This window comes from Aplidium turbinatum, chromosome 1 (assembly GCF_918807975.1).
Source record: "Aplidium turbinatum chromosome 1, kaAplTurb1.1, whole genome shotgun sequence".
NCBI classification, from domain to species: Eukaryota; Metazoa; Chordata; class Ascidiacea; order Aplousobranchia; family Polyclinidae; genus Aplidium; species Aplidium turbinatum.
In genome coordinates, this window is record NC_137472.1 from 56,079,615 (window position 1) to 56,096,621 (window position 17,007).

The window sequence follows — 17,007 nt, forward strand, 5'->3', positions numbered from 1 at the left end:
GTAAGTTTGACTTTTAGTTACTTTCAGGTATAAATTAATCTTGCATGTGTGAGATTAATCCACTCAGTGAATTTGTAAGACAAAAATGTGGTTATGAAATATTTTCTTGATGTTATTCTAGATCAGGGCTACTCAACTATAATGTTAGCAAAGGTCCATTTTGACAAGTTCAATATTTTTGTGGTCCGGTGAATATTTCATATGCAACCACCACAATTAAACAACCAGTAGCCTACGAGCACCGAAACACTTTTTAGGTAGCTTAGTATGTAGCACGACTTGGATTTTTGTCTGACACAAACAAAAAAATAAAAAAGGAAAAAATGTTTGTAGTGTAGCTGTGTGGATCGCACATCAGAGAAGACGGCAAAGTGTTAGAGGTCCGGGGGCGAAGTCCCCAGCTCCTTGGATGATCACAAAATTTGCTTTTCCCTAATGGAAATCTGTTTAAAGAGGCCCTAAAATGTGGCAATGAGTTTATTTTTCCAGAAGCCCGAGGTCCACCTTCAACACCCAGAAGGTCCGGATTCGGACCACGTTCCGCCAGTTGCGTAGCCACTAGCCCTGTTCTAGATGTTATAAATGACAACCAACTTTATTTCCTTTTACAATTATAAATAGTCGTGAAACTCCAGTTATAGCGAAATCGATTTCTAATTATAAAAATGAGGCAAGTAAACTGTTGCTGTGATATTAATGAGGTATCTTATACAAAATTTCTAATAAACTTTTGTTAAAACATAAATCATCCAAAGTTTAATCCAATAAAGTTAACAGCAACGTAAGTGGCCACTTTGAGAAATAATGTTTTTATTTTTTATTTAAAGGTTCAAAAACAGCATTTAAAAAACTTCAAAAAAGAACTCGCAAACTTTATCACACGAAGCATGACGTTGATGTTTCTAACGTTGATGTTTCTCCAGAGAACATTCCAGAAATTTATCCTGAAATGCTTCAAGTTGATTTTTACCAAGGCAGGTTTATTCCAGATGATGATAATTACAATCCAAAAAGTCAAGGAATTCAGTTGACCACCTCTGACAGAGCTGTAACAATCAATCAATTGGTTTCTGAAATTCAAAAGAACAGGTTTGTGTCGGTTATCGGATATCCTGGGTCAGGAAAAACAACCCTATCGAAACGCCTGGCACGACGACTCTCTCAAAGAGACGACTGTCTTGTCCTAAGGATGCTTTTTATGGAGATGAACAACTGTAACGACCATTTGGTGTTAAAAGAGTTTCTACTGGGAGACTGCAATTACAGATTAAAAGACGAAGAAAAGAACTCTGTTTTTGAATGCATCACAGACATTCCGGAAAATTGCTTTATAATTTTAGATGGATTTGATCAGGTGAGTTGGACCCTGGAAAACGATGTGAAAAAATCCAATTACAATACTCCACTTCAATATTGGGAACTTGTTTCGAATCTTTGTTTAGGAAAATTTCTTGAAAATTGTCACTTAATATTCACTTCTCGACCACACGCTATGGTTAATATTCCAAAAAGATGCCGACCCAAACGCACTTACTTCATTCGTGATTTGACGTCTGACAACATGAAAACGTTATTTGACGCCTTAGTAAACAACCAACAAAAATCTAAGATTCTGTGGAACAATTTTACTGTAAAAACTCCTCATTTAAAATCAATGTCTCACAACCCTCTGATGCTGCAACTCTACGTGAGAGCATCTCTTGGATCGTCACAAATTGATGATATATCCACGATGACCAGGATATTTTATACTGTATTATTAAATCTTAAAACCTCTACACACGCCGTTTCCACATCTGATGATATTGTCATTAGACTTTCCAAAATCGCGTATGAAGCAACACAAAAAGGAACCGTATTAATCACAACAGACGATCTTATGAAAGAAAGGCTCACTAGTCAGAATGTTCAAGATCTTGTCGTCACTCTATTGGGAGCAAACAGAGAATATGCACTCCTGGAAGGGCAGCAACGGTTATACTTTACTCACCAGACCTTCCAGGAGTACTTCAGTGCTTTATACATCTGTCGTGAAATGTCATTACCAGATTTTACGTCATTCGTCCAAAATAACTTACTGAAGGATCACTGGGCTGTTGTTGTCCAATTTACGGCCGGACTCCTTTTGGATCCGATCATGAACAAAGGTAAGTTTGTGTTTTATCTACAGATTATTCATCATAAAACTAACAACAAATTATATAATTGCGCTTCTTTTCATTAAAATAAATTAAGACATAATTCATCAACTGTATGTGAAAAAAATCATTGCAATAATATACCCTCCTTAAAGTGCACCTGACAGGTTGGACCCAAGTGTAGTAACTTTTCTAAGCATTTCTTAGCGCAGAATTATGCTTAGCGAACTTTTTAATCTTAACCTCAAAGCTCGACTGGTTAGGGCGAACTTTATACAAAACGACTGCTTTGCAGCGCCACCACTGGCGAAACTCCATATTTCACTGCTCTGGGACGACTTTGGTGGTATTACGTCATCCTGAGTGGGCGTCTTTCAAGTAGCGACGTCGTCGTCAAAGTAGCGACGAATAAAACAAATGCTTTCTAGATGTAATTGGTGGATCACAGTTTGGTCGGAGTTGGTACAAGCGGTTGCAGTTTAATAAAACTGTACTGGATACGTTCCTACAAAGCCTAAAATATACTTGAAGTGAAAAATGAAGAAATCGCGCGAATCATCATTCATATTTAATTCATCACTATTCATAAATAAATAAAAGTTCTTTCTCATAATGTGCCTTCAGTTGGCCATTGAGTGTAATGGCCATCTGGACTTGGAAAATTGTTTCGGATTCGCCAAACAATGCATGACGGCAGCACAATCCGATTGTTGCTTCCGAGAGCATCCCCTTGTAGCCTAGTATCCACTCCAATACATGCCTGTAAGCAGTGCCGGTCTTAGGGTATTTTGGGCCCTGTGCGGAATATACTTTGCGGGCCCCAATGACAATGATCCAATTCAGTAGCGAAGCTAAATATTTTGAAAGGGGAAGGGGGTGGTCTTATGGGATCGCCGAAGGCGACACCCTGTGGCGGGGGTCCTCCCCCAGAAAATTTTGAAAAATTACTTTGAATTTGGGGCATTCTGAGAGCATGTTCAACAAAAATTTGGGTATGAATATTACTGTAAAATGGTGCTGTCCGGTGGCATAGCAAAAGGATAAGCTCATGCTTTCCTCAGCATTTTTCTGAAATATAAAGCTATGTCTCTATGTTGATTTGGATACAACCTATTTCGTCTCCTAAAAAATTCTTACCCCGATTCCGTACCCTGAAATCGAAGTAAGAAAATCAAATTTCGATCTAATTCGTCCCCTGAAAAGATCGAGAGAAATTTGAAATGTTTGCGGCAACTCCGATCAGCGACATCGGCTCTGTTGTTTTTTTTCTCGATCTTTTCAGGGTACGAAATATTCAGGGGACAAAATAGGTTGCACCCGTTGAGTTTCTATGTTTTCTTGCTCCTAATTGTTTTGTTCAATTCGCTTTGTTAAATTTTTCCATTGGAAATAACAAAATTCCGGATTTTCTGAGTAAATTGCGGCCCTGTGCGATCGCACGGTTTGCACACACCAAAGACCGGCACTGCTGTAAGCGACTAATTACTGATTCTGCCTGCAAGGAAATAAAATCACTTCTTTTAGTGTGCATTCTTTAGCGTTTAGGGTATCTTTAACCTAATGTAATATCCTTACTCTTTTGATAGGTCTCCGTTTTTTCCTTTCGGTTTATTGTTTTTTCTCCAGTTCCTGCTCCTCATTAAAAAAGTACCCAGAACTGCAGGATGTAGCCTAAGTGTGCCTCAAAATCGGTCAAATTGGTAACACAGCTAGATGCGTCTTTCTTGTCTTTCTTCAAAAGTTCTTTCGTCTGTGGCACTTCATGGCAACATACACATTCATTGGGCTGAGGCATAGACTCGCACTTGTGGCAAACTCACCACCTAGAGTTCCCAGCACGCCACTCATTGCTGGGAAGATCCAAATTGGGTTGGTGGTGTTAACAAAATCATCTCCAGTAAAAGTGAAGAGAACATAGATGACTAGTTTTGTATGGCCCATCCCACTTTCGAACACTTGAAGAAAACTTTTAATGACTATTTTCTTCTCAGCACCTTGTTTTGTTTGAAAGCGCGAAAATATAGCACACGTCTTTGTCACGACACTGTCACATAAACAGCAATTTGCGGGCTTTACCTCAACCATAAATTAAGGGTAGGCTACTGTTTGTGAGATACTGCTGTTACACTGCAAATGGCTATAGCCAGATTAGGACAAATAAAAAATTATCAAAATTGTAGCCCTACAAGAGCTTAGAAAAACTGCAATTTTAATTGAATTGAGATGTTGTTTGATAAAAATAAACTCAACCTATTTGATCTAAACCTGATAGTAATAATAAGTTGACTTTTCATTTCGGTAATTCTCATTTTGCACATTCTTTAGAGTCTAAAGTCTTTAGAGTCTTCTTGCAAAAACTTCTCGGCTAATCTCACACAGTTCTGTTGCCTCAGGAAGATAGCAATCTCCTCTCGCAAATTACAAACTCGCTTCAGGACACTACCCCGTGACAACTATCGCACTTCTGTGTGCAACAGCAATGATTGATAATAATCAGAATCCACAAAGACGAAAACAAATGCCGATTTAGTGGACTTGTTTTGATGAAGTTTACACACTTCATATCATTCAACATTTCGTGCAGCTCTTAAGACAGCTTTTTGCAGCAAAGGCCTCTCTGTGGAGAAAGCAATAAGTCCATACAGCACTTGGGGCTTTGTCTCTGATGCGTTTTACCACACCAGACTATGCGTGATTCAACGTGTGGAAAAATTTGTCATAGTTTGTCCGACATAGCGTTCGAGACATATAGTGCACGTTACAATATATACCCCGTAACTTTGTCAAGTTAATTTATGTTTGAGACTAAAATTTTGTTGGGTTTACATTTAATAATAATAATAGTAAATGTAATAATAATAACAATAATAAAAGCGAAAATTGTTAAAACTTCTTGCACTACGAACATGCTACAAAGCTTTCCGATATCTCGACATGAAACGCTTCATGACTTGTGTTTATATTTTCCAGTTTTGTAATCGATCTCTTCACGTTTTGAATTTTTTTATTGTTATTTTTTTCGCCCAAGATACAATATGCCTGAAAAACAAGCGATCCAAAAAAATTATCAGGCGACCCAACTTTGGGTCGCGACTCATGAGTTGGAAACCACTGCTTTAGACCAACGGAGCCCCACACATTGACGTTTTGCAGTAGTCGTACCATACCTTACCACAGTGATTCTCAAACTGTGTGCCGCGGCACACTAGTGTGCCGCCACAGATTCTCAAGTGTGCCGCGAATCTTTTTGAAATTTTGGAAAAGAACTGTATAAATATTTAAAATAAGCCATTCAGACAAGCATGCGACTTAACCCTTAACATACCAAGCCTAGTTCACCAACGTCGTTTACCAAGGTGGGGTCCTCCAAGGACCCCATCATTTTTATTGCTTAAAGTATACAGTATATACAGAGTCATCAATAATTAACATTAGAACTTCAAACAAGTGTATTTAACAAATGGTAGATAAAAATTGAGTAATAAACATATAATATTATTGTCAAATAAATAAATATTTGAAAAAAACAAGTTTTACTCATTGTGTCGGCTATTTGCGTCGATAATAAGTCGGAGACGCTTCGAAAAGGACCTGCAAGAGTCATGAATAGCTTTTTGAGGTATTTTGGCTCATTCTTTTTTCAGATTAGCCTTCAGCGCTTCCAAACTTTGGTGGTGTTTAGTCGAAACCCTGCTCACCAGGTCAGACCAGATGCCAAAGTCTAGGGGGTTCAGGTTTGGGGATGAAGGAGGCCATTCTTCCTTGGAAATGACAAACGACAAATTGGCTGAGCCAGTTTTGCGTTCTCTCACAATACATACAATCAGTATACTGGCACACTAAAGCACAAGAGCCAACTTGTAGTCTACTTTCTTCATCCTTAGGCTACTTAGATTACAGTTTATACAGCCTATGTAACAAAGGAAGATTGCTGAAATTGTAAGTAAAGCAGATGCCATTTTTATGACACTGTAACAAATCCCTGTTTTTACCCCAAGTGTTATAAAAACTAAAAGTTTAGCATCACACATCTTAGCATCACATACAGTATAATATATGTGTTTCTACAAATTACTTAAACAAAGGATCATATTCATAAACACACAGTTCATTCACTGTCATCTTCACATTCTTTTGCACTTGTCACAGTTGTGTTGGTGACTCGGTGCTGTTCGCAAAGGAAACGTTTGCATTTGGAGAATATAATGTTAACTTTTCTATAGTTGTTTCAAGGACTTTGAAAACATCTTCTTCTCTTCCGTCTCACTAGCTGCCTTGACGTTAAGAATATATTTGAAGCTTCGATCAGTGTTTCGAGTTACAGAAACTCCCATACCATCAATAGCTCTAACGATGTGAAGCTGAAAACCAGATGGATTACATGCTCTGTGCAAGACATTAGGTTTCGTCAATTCTTTGCCTAACTCCATCAAGAAATAATATCCTCGATTAGATTTTCTACTGTTCTAGTCTCTGTTTTTGAACACCCCCAAGTGATATAGGAACTCAGGACTCCAATGTCAAGCACGTTCATAAAAAGTCGGAAAGGCCATCTTGACATTCGTCTGCGCACAAAAATATTCACTCACCAACTTGTCTGCATCATCCACTCCGCCTTTTGTGCAGTTATATTATTCAAGTATCATGTTGGGTTTCTTGTGATCTTCATTAGATAGTGAATCATCAAGATACTGAGAAGATAGTAAACGAACCGTCTTGTTTTTTTAGGCACATAGCTTACAACTGACAGTTTATCTGAAAAGATAAAGTTTGACGATAAAACATATCGTCCCTTCGCAACTTCCGGAATATCTGACTTTTTTGCTCAGTGTTCCTGTCTTGGTGATATTTTTCTAGAGCAAAAATTCTGCAGTTGGCACTGATGTACAAAAAATACCTGTGGTAACACTTCTTGCAGTTGCAAACAGTGATTTCATTATGTCACACAGTACACACAACCCGACGTCCTTGATTTTTCTCTGGTGCACTCCCAAGAAGTTTTCCAGTATAGACTTGGAGATTATACAGGTTAGTGGTTTTCACGTCTTCAGCTGCCCACACTTTAATTCCCTATCTTGCTGGTTTTGATTTCATGTACTCAGGGCCGGATTTAGCTGATGGGGGGCCCGGGGCACTTTTAGATCGGGGTGCCCCCTGCAAAAATTGTTTTCAAGCCTACGGCGCGAAAAACCACCTCTGCGTCTACAGTAGCATCAATCCAGCACTGCACAGCATTTTTCAGAAGCTTCAAAGGCTGAAAGGAAGAAAAAATAACAACACAAAATCACATTTTTTCCACGTAGGGGGGCCCTTCAAAAGTCGGGGGGCTCGGGGCACCTGCCCCCTCTGCCCCCCCTAAATCCAGGCCTGCATGTACTGTCTCATTGGAAATTTCCCTCGGAAAGAGACTAATTTTTCATCTACCGTTGCTTCTTCAAATGGCTTATAGATTTTTTTTCAGTTTTCTACAAATCCATCACAAATTTCCCGAAAAGCTGCAAGTTTAGCATTTTCATTTCTTTGACCACGTGTTGATTTGTCATCAAATTCTCAAACTCTGGCAAAATGTAAGGCCATTTTTCGCGTGAAGTTAACTGGATAACATTCAGCATTTGTAACCTAATATACCAAGGGGGGTCCCATCAGGACCCCAGGTAACGTTATGCTGTTTTTTGCATATGTTTCAAATAATTTTTTAATTTTTGTTGCACTATACTGAACTTGCTTAAATTTATGACACATACACAGATAAGGAGAAAAATTGTTGCTATAGATAAGGCGGGAGATAAAAAAATTCACCTCTGGGGTCCCTACGAGACCCCGCTTGGTATGTTAAGGGTTAAAAGCGCTTTAACTCCTTCAATAGATGATAAATAAGCACATGTGACGATGAAACCAATTATGGCATTGCCGATACAGCAGGGTAATTGCCGCATCACTATTGGGCTGCTATGTTCGCTATTGCTTTTGCTAACATTACTTCCCTCCATTTGGAAGCAATGAATCAAGCAATCTTTTTGCAGAAGAAGAACAGCTCATTGATTTACGAAACGACCCATTTTTTCAAACGCTGTTTCCACAAAAAACTTGGATGCGTTTTGGCTGTCTGCTTCCAAATTCTATTTCATGATCCGTGCAAAAGCAATCAAAATTATATTGTCATTTGCATCTTCATGGCTATGTGAACATGGCTTTTCTGTTTTGACTGAAATTAAAAGCTGTAAACGAGAGAGACTGCTTGAAATTGACGATGAAATTCGGGTATATGTTTGTCAACAATACAACCTCGTTTCAGTCGAAGCTTATATTGGTATAAATAAGCACATCCATCGCATTGACACGTGAAAATAATTTTTTAAAGCAACTTTTCTTCTTTTGTAAGTGTGCCGCGTGCGTTTTACATTTTTTCTAATGTGCCACAAGCTGAAAAAGTTTGAGAACCACTGCCTTACCAACTCACCACAGAGAAAGAATGTCTCTTTCCCACCCATGGTGACGTCACAGCGGTGTTGCCGTTTTTATTTTCGCAATTGAATGAGTGCCAGATTCGCCGAAAGTGAACGAAAGTTTACAAGCGTGTAACTTAGTAGCCTGTTGATATTTTTTACGATTTGCTGGTCAGGGAAGTTTGTTAGTGTCATCTCTTTGGTATCTTAGGTAAATTTAGCGAAGTTATTTTCCTGTCAGAGGCACTTTAAACAAATTTTAATTGACCAATAAAACCTTGAGACTTGATTTCATTTTATATAGTAATTATTGCTCCAACAATAATACTTTCTTTTTTCAAATCTATAGATCTATCGAGCTCTGCAATTAACAAAATTCCTTCAGTAGAATCTACGTCAGCATTGACACAAACGTCATCTCAACCAACAACTTCGTTTTCACAAATTGTTTCAAGTAGGAATATAAACTAGATATTTTGCAATTACCTTGTGACAAGGAGTAGCCTAATATGTGCTTGCTTGTTTATTTGCTAAAAGTAAAATTACCTTTGGAAACCACTGGGCTAGGCGATCGTCCGCATGTGCTGACAATCTTTAGCCTATTTCCCAACGGGTCAATCACGCAGCTGCTTCAGAGCAGTGTATTTTATAGAGGAGGATGCTTTGTTGATCTCTAACATTACATCAAGAGTATGGAGTTTATTCATTCTGTTTTTTCAACATCGTGTTTTATTTTTACTTTTTTTTCATTTTCAGATGAATCTACGTCAGCATTGACGCAATCATCAACTTCGTCATCACAAATTGCTTCAAGTACGAATATCGACTAGGCCACTCAAACTTTATGCTTGAAATAACAAAGTGTTGGTTTGTATAAACGTAAAGTTGTCGCCCGACTGGTTAGACGTCGAGCCGGCGCCAACCTTCGCTTGGTTGCTTATTGGCCACACAGCTATTAAGTCACGGATGATAAGGATTTTTACACTCATCGTTGATTTGTTGTGAGAATCTCTATTCTCAGACTGAGAAAACTATTAACGCTTAATCATAGAACTTTTACATAATTGCCACAGTCACAGAGGTTGATATCGCTTTTTGTAAAATTGCTCTTGCTTACAAATTATTCCATCCACTATAGGTGGCACTCAATAAATACCTGAGCAAGAATTGTGTCATGCAACTGCACAGGTTGATAGTTGAACCAACGTTGCTTAATGTTGTGGTTTGTTTGTTTGCAAAGAAACTGAACCATCAAAGCAAACCAACTTTATTTATTGATTATTATTATTGAAGATTGTTTCTTAATGATGATAAAGCTATGACAACTTAACAAGTTGTCAAATAATTATCTCAAGTGATGGTGACAATTGTTGTCGTTTTCATATCCAGGCTTACCGACGGTGGTTGAAGATTTATAGTAAGTTTGCTAAAGGAAATATCGAAGCAGAAAATCTTCATGTTTACAATCAGGCGTATTTTTAGGTGTCTTGCCAAGACAGTGTCTTTCACTTAGTGACACTCCTTGCGCTTGATCAGTTCTAATTTTTATTTCTTTTAGACACTTTGGGTCCTGCAATCAACCAACAGCCTTCAATCAAATCTGCTTTGACACAAAAACCTTCCCAGCAAACCTTGCTTTCACAACCTCCTCAAAGTAAGAATATTCTCTGCTGACAACATTTTAAAGTTAGCCAGTAGCCTAGTGCTCAAGTGCATCTAGTCACGAAAGATGAACCACGATCACCTTCTCAAAAAACTTACCAACTTCTATAATCTACATCTACCACGCCTTAACGTTCTCGTTTGCTCATTTATACATATTTCTGTTGCCCTGTCGGCAGGTATTATTTTCGCTGGATGGTCAATAATTAAAACAAACGGCACCAAAACAGAGACAATGACACGTAGCCTAGCTACTGAACATTAAAAGTCTTCGCAACTACAGAGCAGCTCTCCCGTGATTTTGGTAGACCTAATATGCGCCATTTTGTCGAAAATGACTTTTTTGCATTTTTCTACGTTTAAATACTTCATGCATCTCCTGACAAAAATTTGTGCCCTAATGTAGTATGGTTTTCGAGATAATTGGTGGGTAAAACCTAACATATTCTAATCTGTGCAAGAATAATTTTCTGAAACCTAACATATTCATCTACTCCAATCACGTAACAGGATGTCGTCACGTGACAGCCATAATTTCAGAAGTAATTGCAGCAGGCTATTTCACAACATCTTACATCTCTTGAGTTGCATGAAGCGGATTCAAAAGCGTTTGATAAAGTAGATTGGGCGAAAATGTTGTCAAGCACTAAGTAAGCTTAATTATGTAGGCTAGCCTAAAAATGTCCATCCGAACACACTAGCTTTTCTTTTCATTAAATGCCGTATCATTTACGTTCGCCGATCAGTTTGATTTTTCATAGCCTACTGGTGTACTGATGGCTTAGTTGACTTTACGGTACGCTAAATAACTTAGCTTGCATACGATTATTAAGATTTTAAAGCAGAGACCCGGGAGTACGCTACTCAGTGTGTTTAGTCATTTTTAATCAACCGTCCCAGATGCTGTGCAGCCAATGAGCCAATGTAGTACGGTAGCCTTAAATCAGGGGTGATGAACCTTTTTTGCTGTCGCGGGCCACTTTGTCAATTACACATGAGTTATCGGGCCACACAACTTAGCGCTTGTCAAAATTCTATGACGTCATAGATTGGAATCGACCAAAAATACAAGGTGAAGTTGGTGAATAGTGTTTAAACAACTTTGCCTTAAACCTGTCCTATTTTCTAACTTTAAACCTTGAAAGTTAGTGTTTAGGGCAAGAAAATAGCAAAGGAAAAGTGTACCAGTGAATGCATAAAACAGCTTTGAGATATCTTTTGTCTTTAATGCATGAGCGATTGTCAAATCGTTTTGCGGGCCTCACAAAACTCTTTGACTGGCCGCATGCGGCCCGCAGGTTCGTTCGTCACCTCTGCCTTAAATGGAGGCATGTTATTAAGTAGGCTACCAGCAACTAATTTTGAGTTAGCGATAGCCTTTAACCTAGCAGGCTTTTGTGATATCAGCAAAGTCATCTAGAGATTACAGTGATGAAATGATACACAGTTCTGGGAGAAATCCAGTGGCTTACCGGTACTTTAGGTTTGATTTAAGCTTACAAAGCCAACAGAGTGTGGTCAAAGTCAACATTTAGCTTATATGAGGCTTTATCATACAAAAACATAGCATTAAATAAGCCAATAAGGCGGTTAAAGTCAACATCGAGAGTATATATTAGGTTTTACCATACAAACCTAATACTTTTTTATAACTAGTTATCTGGCAAAACCAAATATAAGCCATATTTTAATAAACAAACAAAAACCTGGCTCAAATTTCATTCTTAAAAATTTTGTTTGGTTGTCCGCTCCAGCCTTCCAAAAGTCAACTTCGAGTGTTTTACCTTGTTAATTTAACAGCTATAAACACAAAAAGTCGTTTATCTCGAAAACTTGAAAATGGCGGATATTAGGTTGTGACAAATCACGGGAGAGCTACAGCGCAACATGTGTAAGTTGTACGTGGCATGCAAAGTCATAAATTGTATTAGCTCTGATCCAAGTCAAGCATGTTTGTTCAGCCACTCACAAGTGGGAACATTTACTTTTTATTTATTTATTTTTACTTTAATACTGAAAGGGTAGAGTGTGTGAGCATTTTCTACTGTATGTGCATTTAATAGTAAGAAAAAGGTTCTGGAAATATGTTTTTTATACTCACTGTAGTTTGTTGGAGTTTTTGGGTTGTGCGCCTCAGCAATGTATTTTAAAGCAGCTTTCTATATTTTAATTTGAAAAGCCAAAAATATAAACTAGGTCATAGAACTTCTGACTTACAGTTTCTACTGACTTTTGAAAGCACATCAAGCAGCTTTTGAATGAATAGATTGTTTTTCAACTTATATGTATGTTTATATTATAGTTGTCCCATGGCGGCACATTAGAATCGGCTATAGGCAAATTGTTCATAAGCAATTGTTTGTAAACTGTTTTTCGTAAAGTGAAATCCGTAAAACAATTCTTCCTAAAGCATTTCTTCGTATGCATCAAATTTTAACTGCATGCACGAAAAAATGCTTTATGAAGAATTGTTTTACGAAGAATTAATTTTACGAACAATTGCTTACGAACAATTGCTTTACGAACAATTGCTTACGAACAATTTGTCGGACACCCTTATTAGCATCATATCGCAGCACAATACTGTGCTACGACACACTAAGGGACTCAACAGTTCTAGCTCGTTTGTCAGATCTTTCCCAAGATTGTTTTCATCAAACATCTCAACAACCGAACAGTCCATCCACTGCTTCAAATCAACCACAATCATCTTCCAAGGATGTTTCATCTGTTTTTCAAAAGCCAAAACCTCAAAGGTTAATGAGCAGATTGAAATATTTCACACAAAAAATATTTCCAGGTAAGAAATAAATTATATGATTTTATATTAAGAAACAGCTTTCAAAACATTATTTCACGTAACAATAGAAGAAAACTGCTTTTTCAAACTTTTCAAATCTTTGTGCTGTTATTGATGATTACGCGCCAAAAATAATATCAAATATTCAACTTTTAGGTTTACCTCAAATTTAATTAAACTAACAAACTTTACGTCCAGGCCTCGTTCTATCGCAATAAACATGACAATAAATTAACACTGTGATTAACATTTATCGCTGTTTGTGGCTTTGCAGAATCATCTAGAACAGGGCTTCCCAAACTGGGGGTCGTGACCCCCCAAGGGGTCGCGTAACGAACTTCAAGGGTCGCAGAAAGTTTACCAATTTGCACAAGGTACTGCATATTGACACTTCTGTACGAGTTGCTGTGACAGTTATTAACTTTATTAAGAGTCGCACACTCAATAGGCTGCCCGTATTTTTGAAAATTTATGAGGTGAAATTCAATTGGAGTTAAAAACTCTTTTACTGCATCGTGAAGTGAGGTGGCTTTCAAAAGTTAAAGTTTTAAAGTGGCTAGCCAATTAAAGTTGAAAACCGAAATCTTTATTTTTCCAACAGAATGAACTTCAGTCTTGGTCTACCATTTTCGCAATAATATCTAGCTTTTGAAATTATGTCAAATGTCAGATTTGCTTGAAAAATTAAACTAATTTAATTTGTCTCTCCTAAGAGAAAACATCAATATTATGCATTGAAATCTAAAACTAATGCGTTTATCAAAAAATTGAACATCTGGAAACCAAAATTTCAAAATGATTTATCTGAAATGTTCTCACTTCGCCTACCGTTCCATCTTATGCAACATTGACACCGTTTTGAGACCAGCTTTGATTAACATTAAGCCACGGGTGGACTTGCTTTGTACCAGAAGGCAGTCACACCCATCACACTAAATAAATGTGTATGATTTTTGGTTTGCTTCCAGTTAGCTACCCAACCCATTGGCTGCGTTGTGATGGTCAAAAATAAATAAAAAAAATAAAAACAAACTGAACTGAATGCCGATAAATTGTTTTTGGTTTTCGTTTGATCTTAGAAGCTTTTCAATAAATATCACAAGTGGATATTTCGCACTGTTCTTCATGCAAATCGTAAGTGGTCTCGAAAAATGTTAGGAGATTAAAAGGGGTCGCAAGCAAAAAAGTTTGGGAAGCCCTGATCTAGAAGAACTGCTAAACCTTCAGCACAAGTACAACCATTTTCTTATCCTGGACCAAGTAAGATTGAACTACAAAGATAATTAAAGCTTTGTTAATTCTTTTCAATTGTTTGTATCTTTACACATACTGTAGATCAGTTTGTTCAACGCTAGTCTCTTGATCGGGCTATGTACGACTCCCGCAAGCAACTATCTGCCGCTCCGTGACATTTGCTAAATGTTCTGTAAAGTTTGTTTTACATATTTCATAAAAAAAATTTAACTTATGAGCTAGGCCAACACAAAATTTGCGAGGCCAAGCAACTGCATGTAAATTTAAGGCAAACAAAAATAACAAGTTAATTTTTTCTTTGCCTTGTATTGCATCAACTGAGTTGCGACTCAAGCGTTAGCAATAATTTGTTAGTACACATATTACTAATGTAAAGTATACAAAGATCACATGATGCACGCACAACCAAGTTAACCATCGTTTCCTTTCAAGGTTTAAAATCGTCATTTTATTTCAAGTACAATATAGGCAAGACTAGGCTACTTTACATTTGTGCGTTGAACTAAAACTTCAACAACTTCATAAAGTAATTGTAACTTTAAATTAACTTTAATTTAAAATTTATACTTTAGCGATTGCAAACCTGTTTGCATTTTCATAGGTTCTTCAAGCTCTTCAACCATCCAGTTCCCTTCAGAAGAATCCGTTGCTTTAACACGCCAACAATCTTCCCAGCAAACACGACTATCTTCACCAGGTAAAGTATATTTTACATTTGTGCGTTAAATTAGGACTTTTACAACACTATATGAAGTAGCTAAAAACACAAACCACATTATTTTTTCAGTTCGAACACTGACAAGTTCATTTGCACACCACGATTGTTTGTTAGTTAAAATAAAACGACAAGAAGTGTGGACTTGATGAGTGTCATGAAGTTGGAACCGCATTTCCACAATTTTTTTATATGTTATCTCGCAAACATTTTGGCAAAATCCAGATCTGTACCGCTCGTCAAAATTTTACAACAAATTACAAACTAAAAATTTCAGTAAAGAAATTATTTTCAGAGCTTACAGTGATTTACAGTACAGTAAAGCTAATGTGCTGTTTGACAATGTTGTGTCTGTGCGTCTGCAAAGGTGATGATAGCAAGTCGTAATTTTCATGAGGATGTAATTTGTTTCAGGTGAAAAGTTGCAAAAGCAGAAAGCATTTATTTCAGAGCTGTACAAAAAAACTCGAGAAGTCGCTGCAAGTAAGTAAAAGTTTTAACCTGGTAAACACAGCTTTCAATGTTAAAAATGTTTCACCAAATTTGGAGTAGCCTATATTCAAGAGACTAAAACTTAATATTGCATTGCTTTTTGAGTGGTCCAAACTGAATATATTTACCAAGCAACCCCTGTTTGGGAAGGAGCGATCTTCCTAACGTCAGCACTACATGACTACCCACTATAGAACAGCAAGCATTGTGTTTCGCTAACCATACCGGTATAGCCTCCACAGTCCACACTAGGGTGGCTCGTTTTTGAACTTTTTTTTTAATTCTCTCGGGGTAGTGGGGAAATGGTGCCAATGAGTGAGAAAACGCTCATGACAAAATTTGAGATTCCTAACAAATTGTTTTTAGCCTCCTCATGGGGCCCAAAAATCGAAAAATGGGGTCAAAAACGAAATTTTTTCAAAAATATTTTTAGTTTGGGTAGATACAATATTGTTTAGATATATCTATTTAACCTAAAAAAAAATTGAAGTCATTTGAAATATTGATGATGAACTGTTTTATTTTGATCAACGACGCACGAGTACAAAATAATTGACACGGCGAGAAGAACACAATAAACATAGCCAGGTCAGAGACTTTAAAGAACTGGCCTGCCACGCCCCGTGGAGGCGGGGAGCGGCGTGATTATGGGGTGGCGATGCACCCGGAAGAGAAGTCCACCAGCTTAGGTCGCGGGGGCCAGGCTGGGGAGTCTAGGTACCTGTGGAAGGAAAGTGTGGATCGAGAATTTGTGCGACTCGTCCGCAAAAGTTAGAATGGCCGAACGGGCCAGGGAGACGGGCTTTGCTTTCTGCAAACGCAAAAAGGTCAGCTCACGACGGGCCGGGCGACAGAAGTTTTATAAAGCCAGGCAGCGCCCACGTCTCCATCACGTGACCGTAACACAGGTACCTTTAACTCCTATACCCGGTCTGCCCGTAGGCAGAGCAGATAAACTTTGGGGTCTCCCACGAGGAAGAGAAGCTTAGCTACAAGGACGATTTGAATACTCGTGGGAGACGAAAATTATATAAAATCTGGAGCAAAGGCTCAATTAATTGGTGTAAAAAAAAAAGATGGTAAGTGGGAATATATTGTATGCTTTACCTACCGAAAAAGTGTTGACGTTGAACCAACGAGCACGGATGTGCACTGGCCAGACGTTGAGGCAGGTTTGCCCAGATGGGTCGGGGGGACTAGCAATCGAAGCGTAGATATGACTAGGCTACGTTACCAGGAAAAATATAGAATAGTGTGATGAAACTTTGGAGGTTGCATCGAGTTGATCAGGAAATCATGTTTATCGATGAGTTAAAAGCAACGCGAGGTTGATCCGAGCGGAAAGAGCAGCATATCGGGAGAAGGTAGTGTCTAAAATTTCCATTTTTCTGAAAATTTTGCATTTTTGTTTGTGGTTACATAACTACAAACTTCGTCAGTGATGTAAATTGAAATAAAAGACGTAAATTTTCCTACCAAATTAACCCAATTTCATTAAAA

The 17,007-nt window shown here is 37.8% G+C and overlaps 1 protein-coding gene across 2 annotated transcripts in view; it reads left to right on the forward strand.

The window, feature by feature from the left end:
* The first annotated feature begins 266 nt into the window (after positions 1–266).
* The window catches only part of LOC145783388 (uncharacterized), a 29,751-nt gene continuing 13,010 nt past the window's right edge, over positions 267–17,007 (forward strand). The window contains exons 1-7 of one of the 2 annotated variants that reach the window (XM_082595247.1): positions 267–2,147; positions 8,934–9,038; positions 9,341–9,397; positions 10,143–10,238; positions 12,879–13,046; positions 14,902–14,997; positions 15,430–15,498. In XM_082595247.1, coding sequence (XP_082451373.1) covers positions 950–2,147; positions 8,934–9,038; positions 9,341–9,397; positions 10,143–10,238; positions 12,879–13,046; positions 14,902–14,997; positions 15,430–15,498 — 1,789 coding nt within the window. In that variant the 5' untranslated portion in view covers positions 267–949. The remainder of the gene's footprint in view (positions 2,148–8,933; positions 9,039–9,340; positions 9,398–10,142; positions 10,239–12,878; positions 13,047–14,901; positions 14,998–15,429; positions 15,499–17,007) is intronic. The other variant, XM_082595255.1, reaches the window with a different exon arrangement.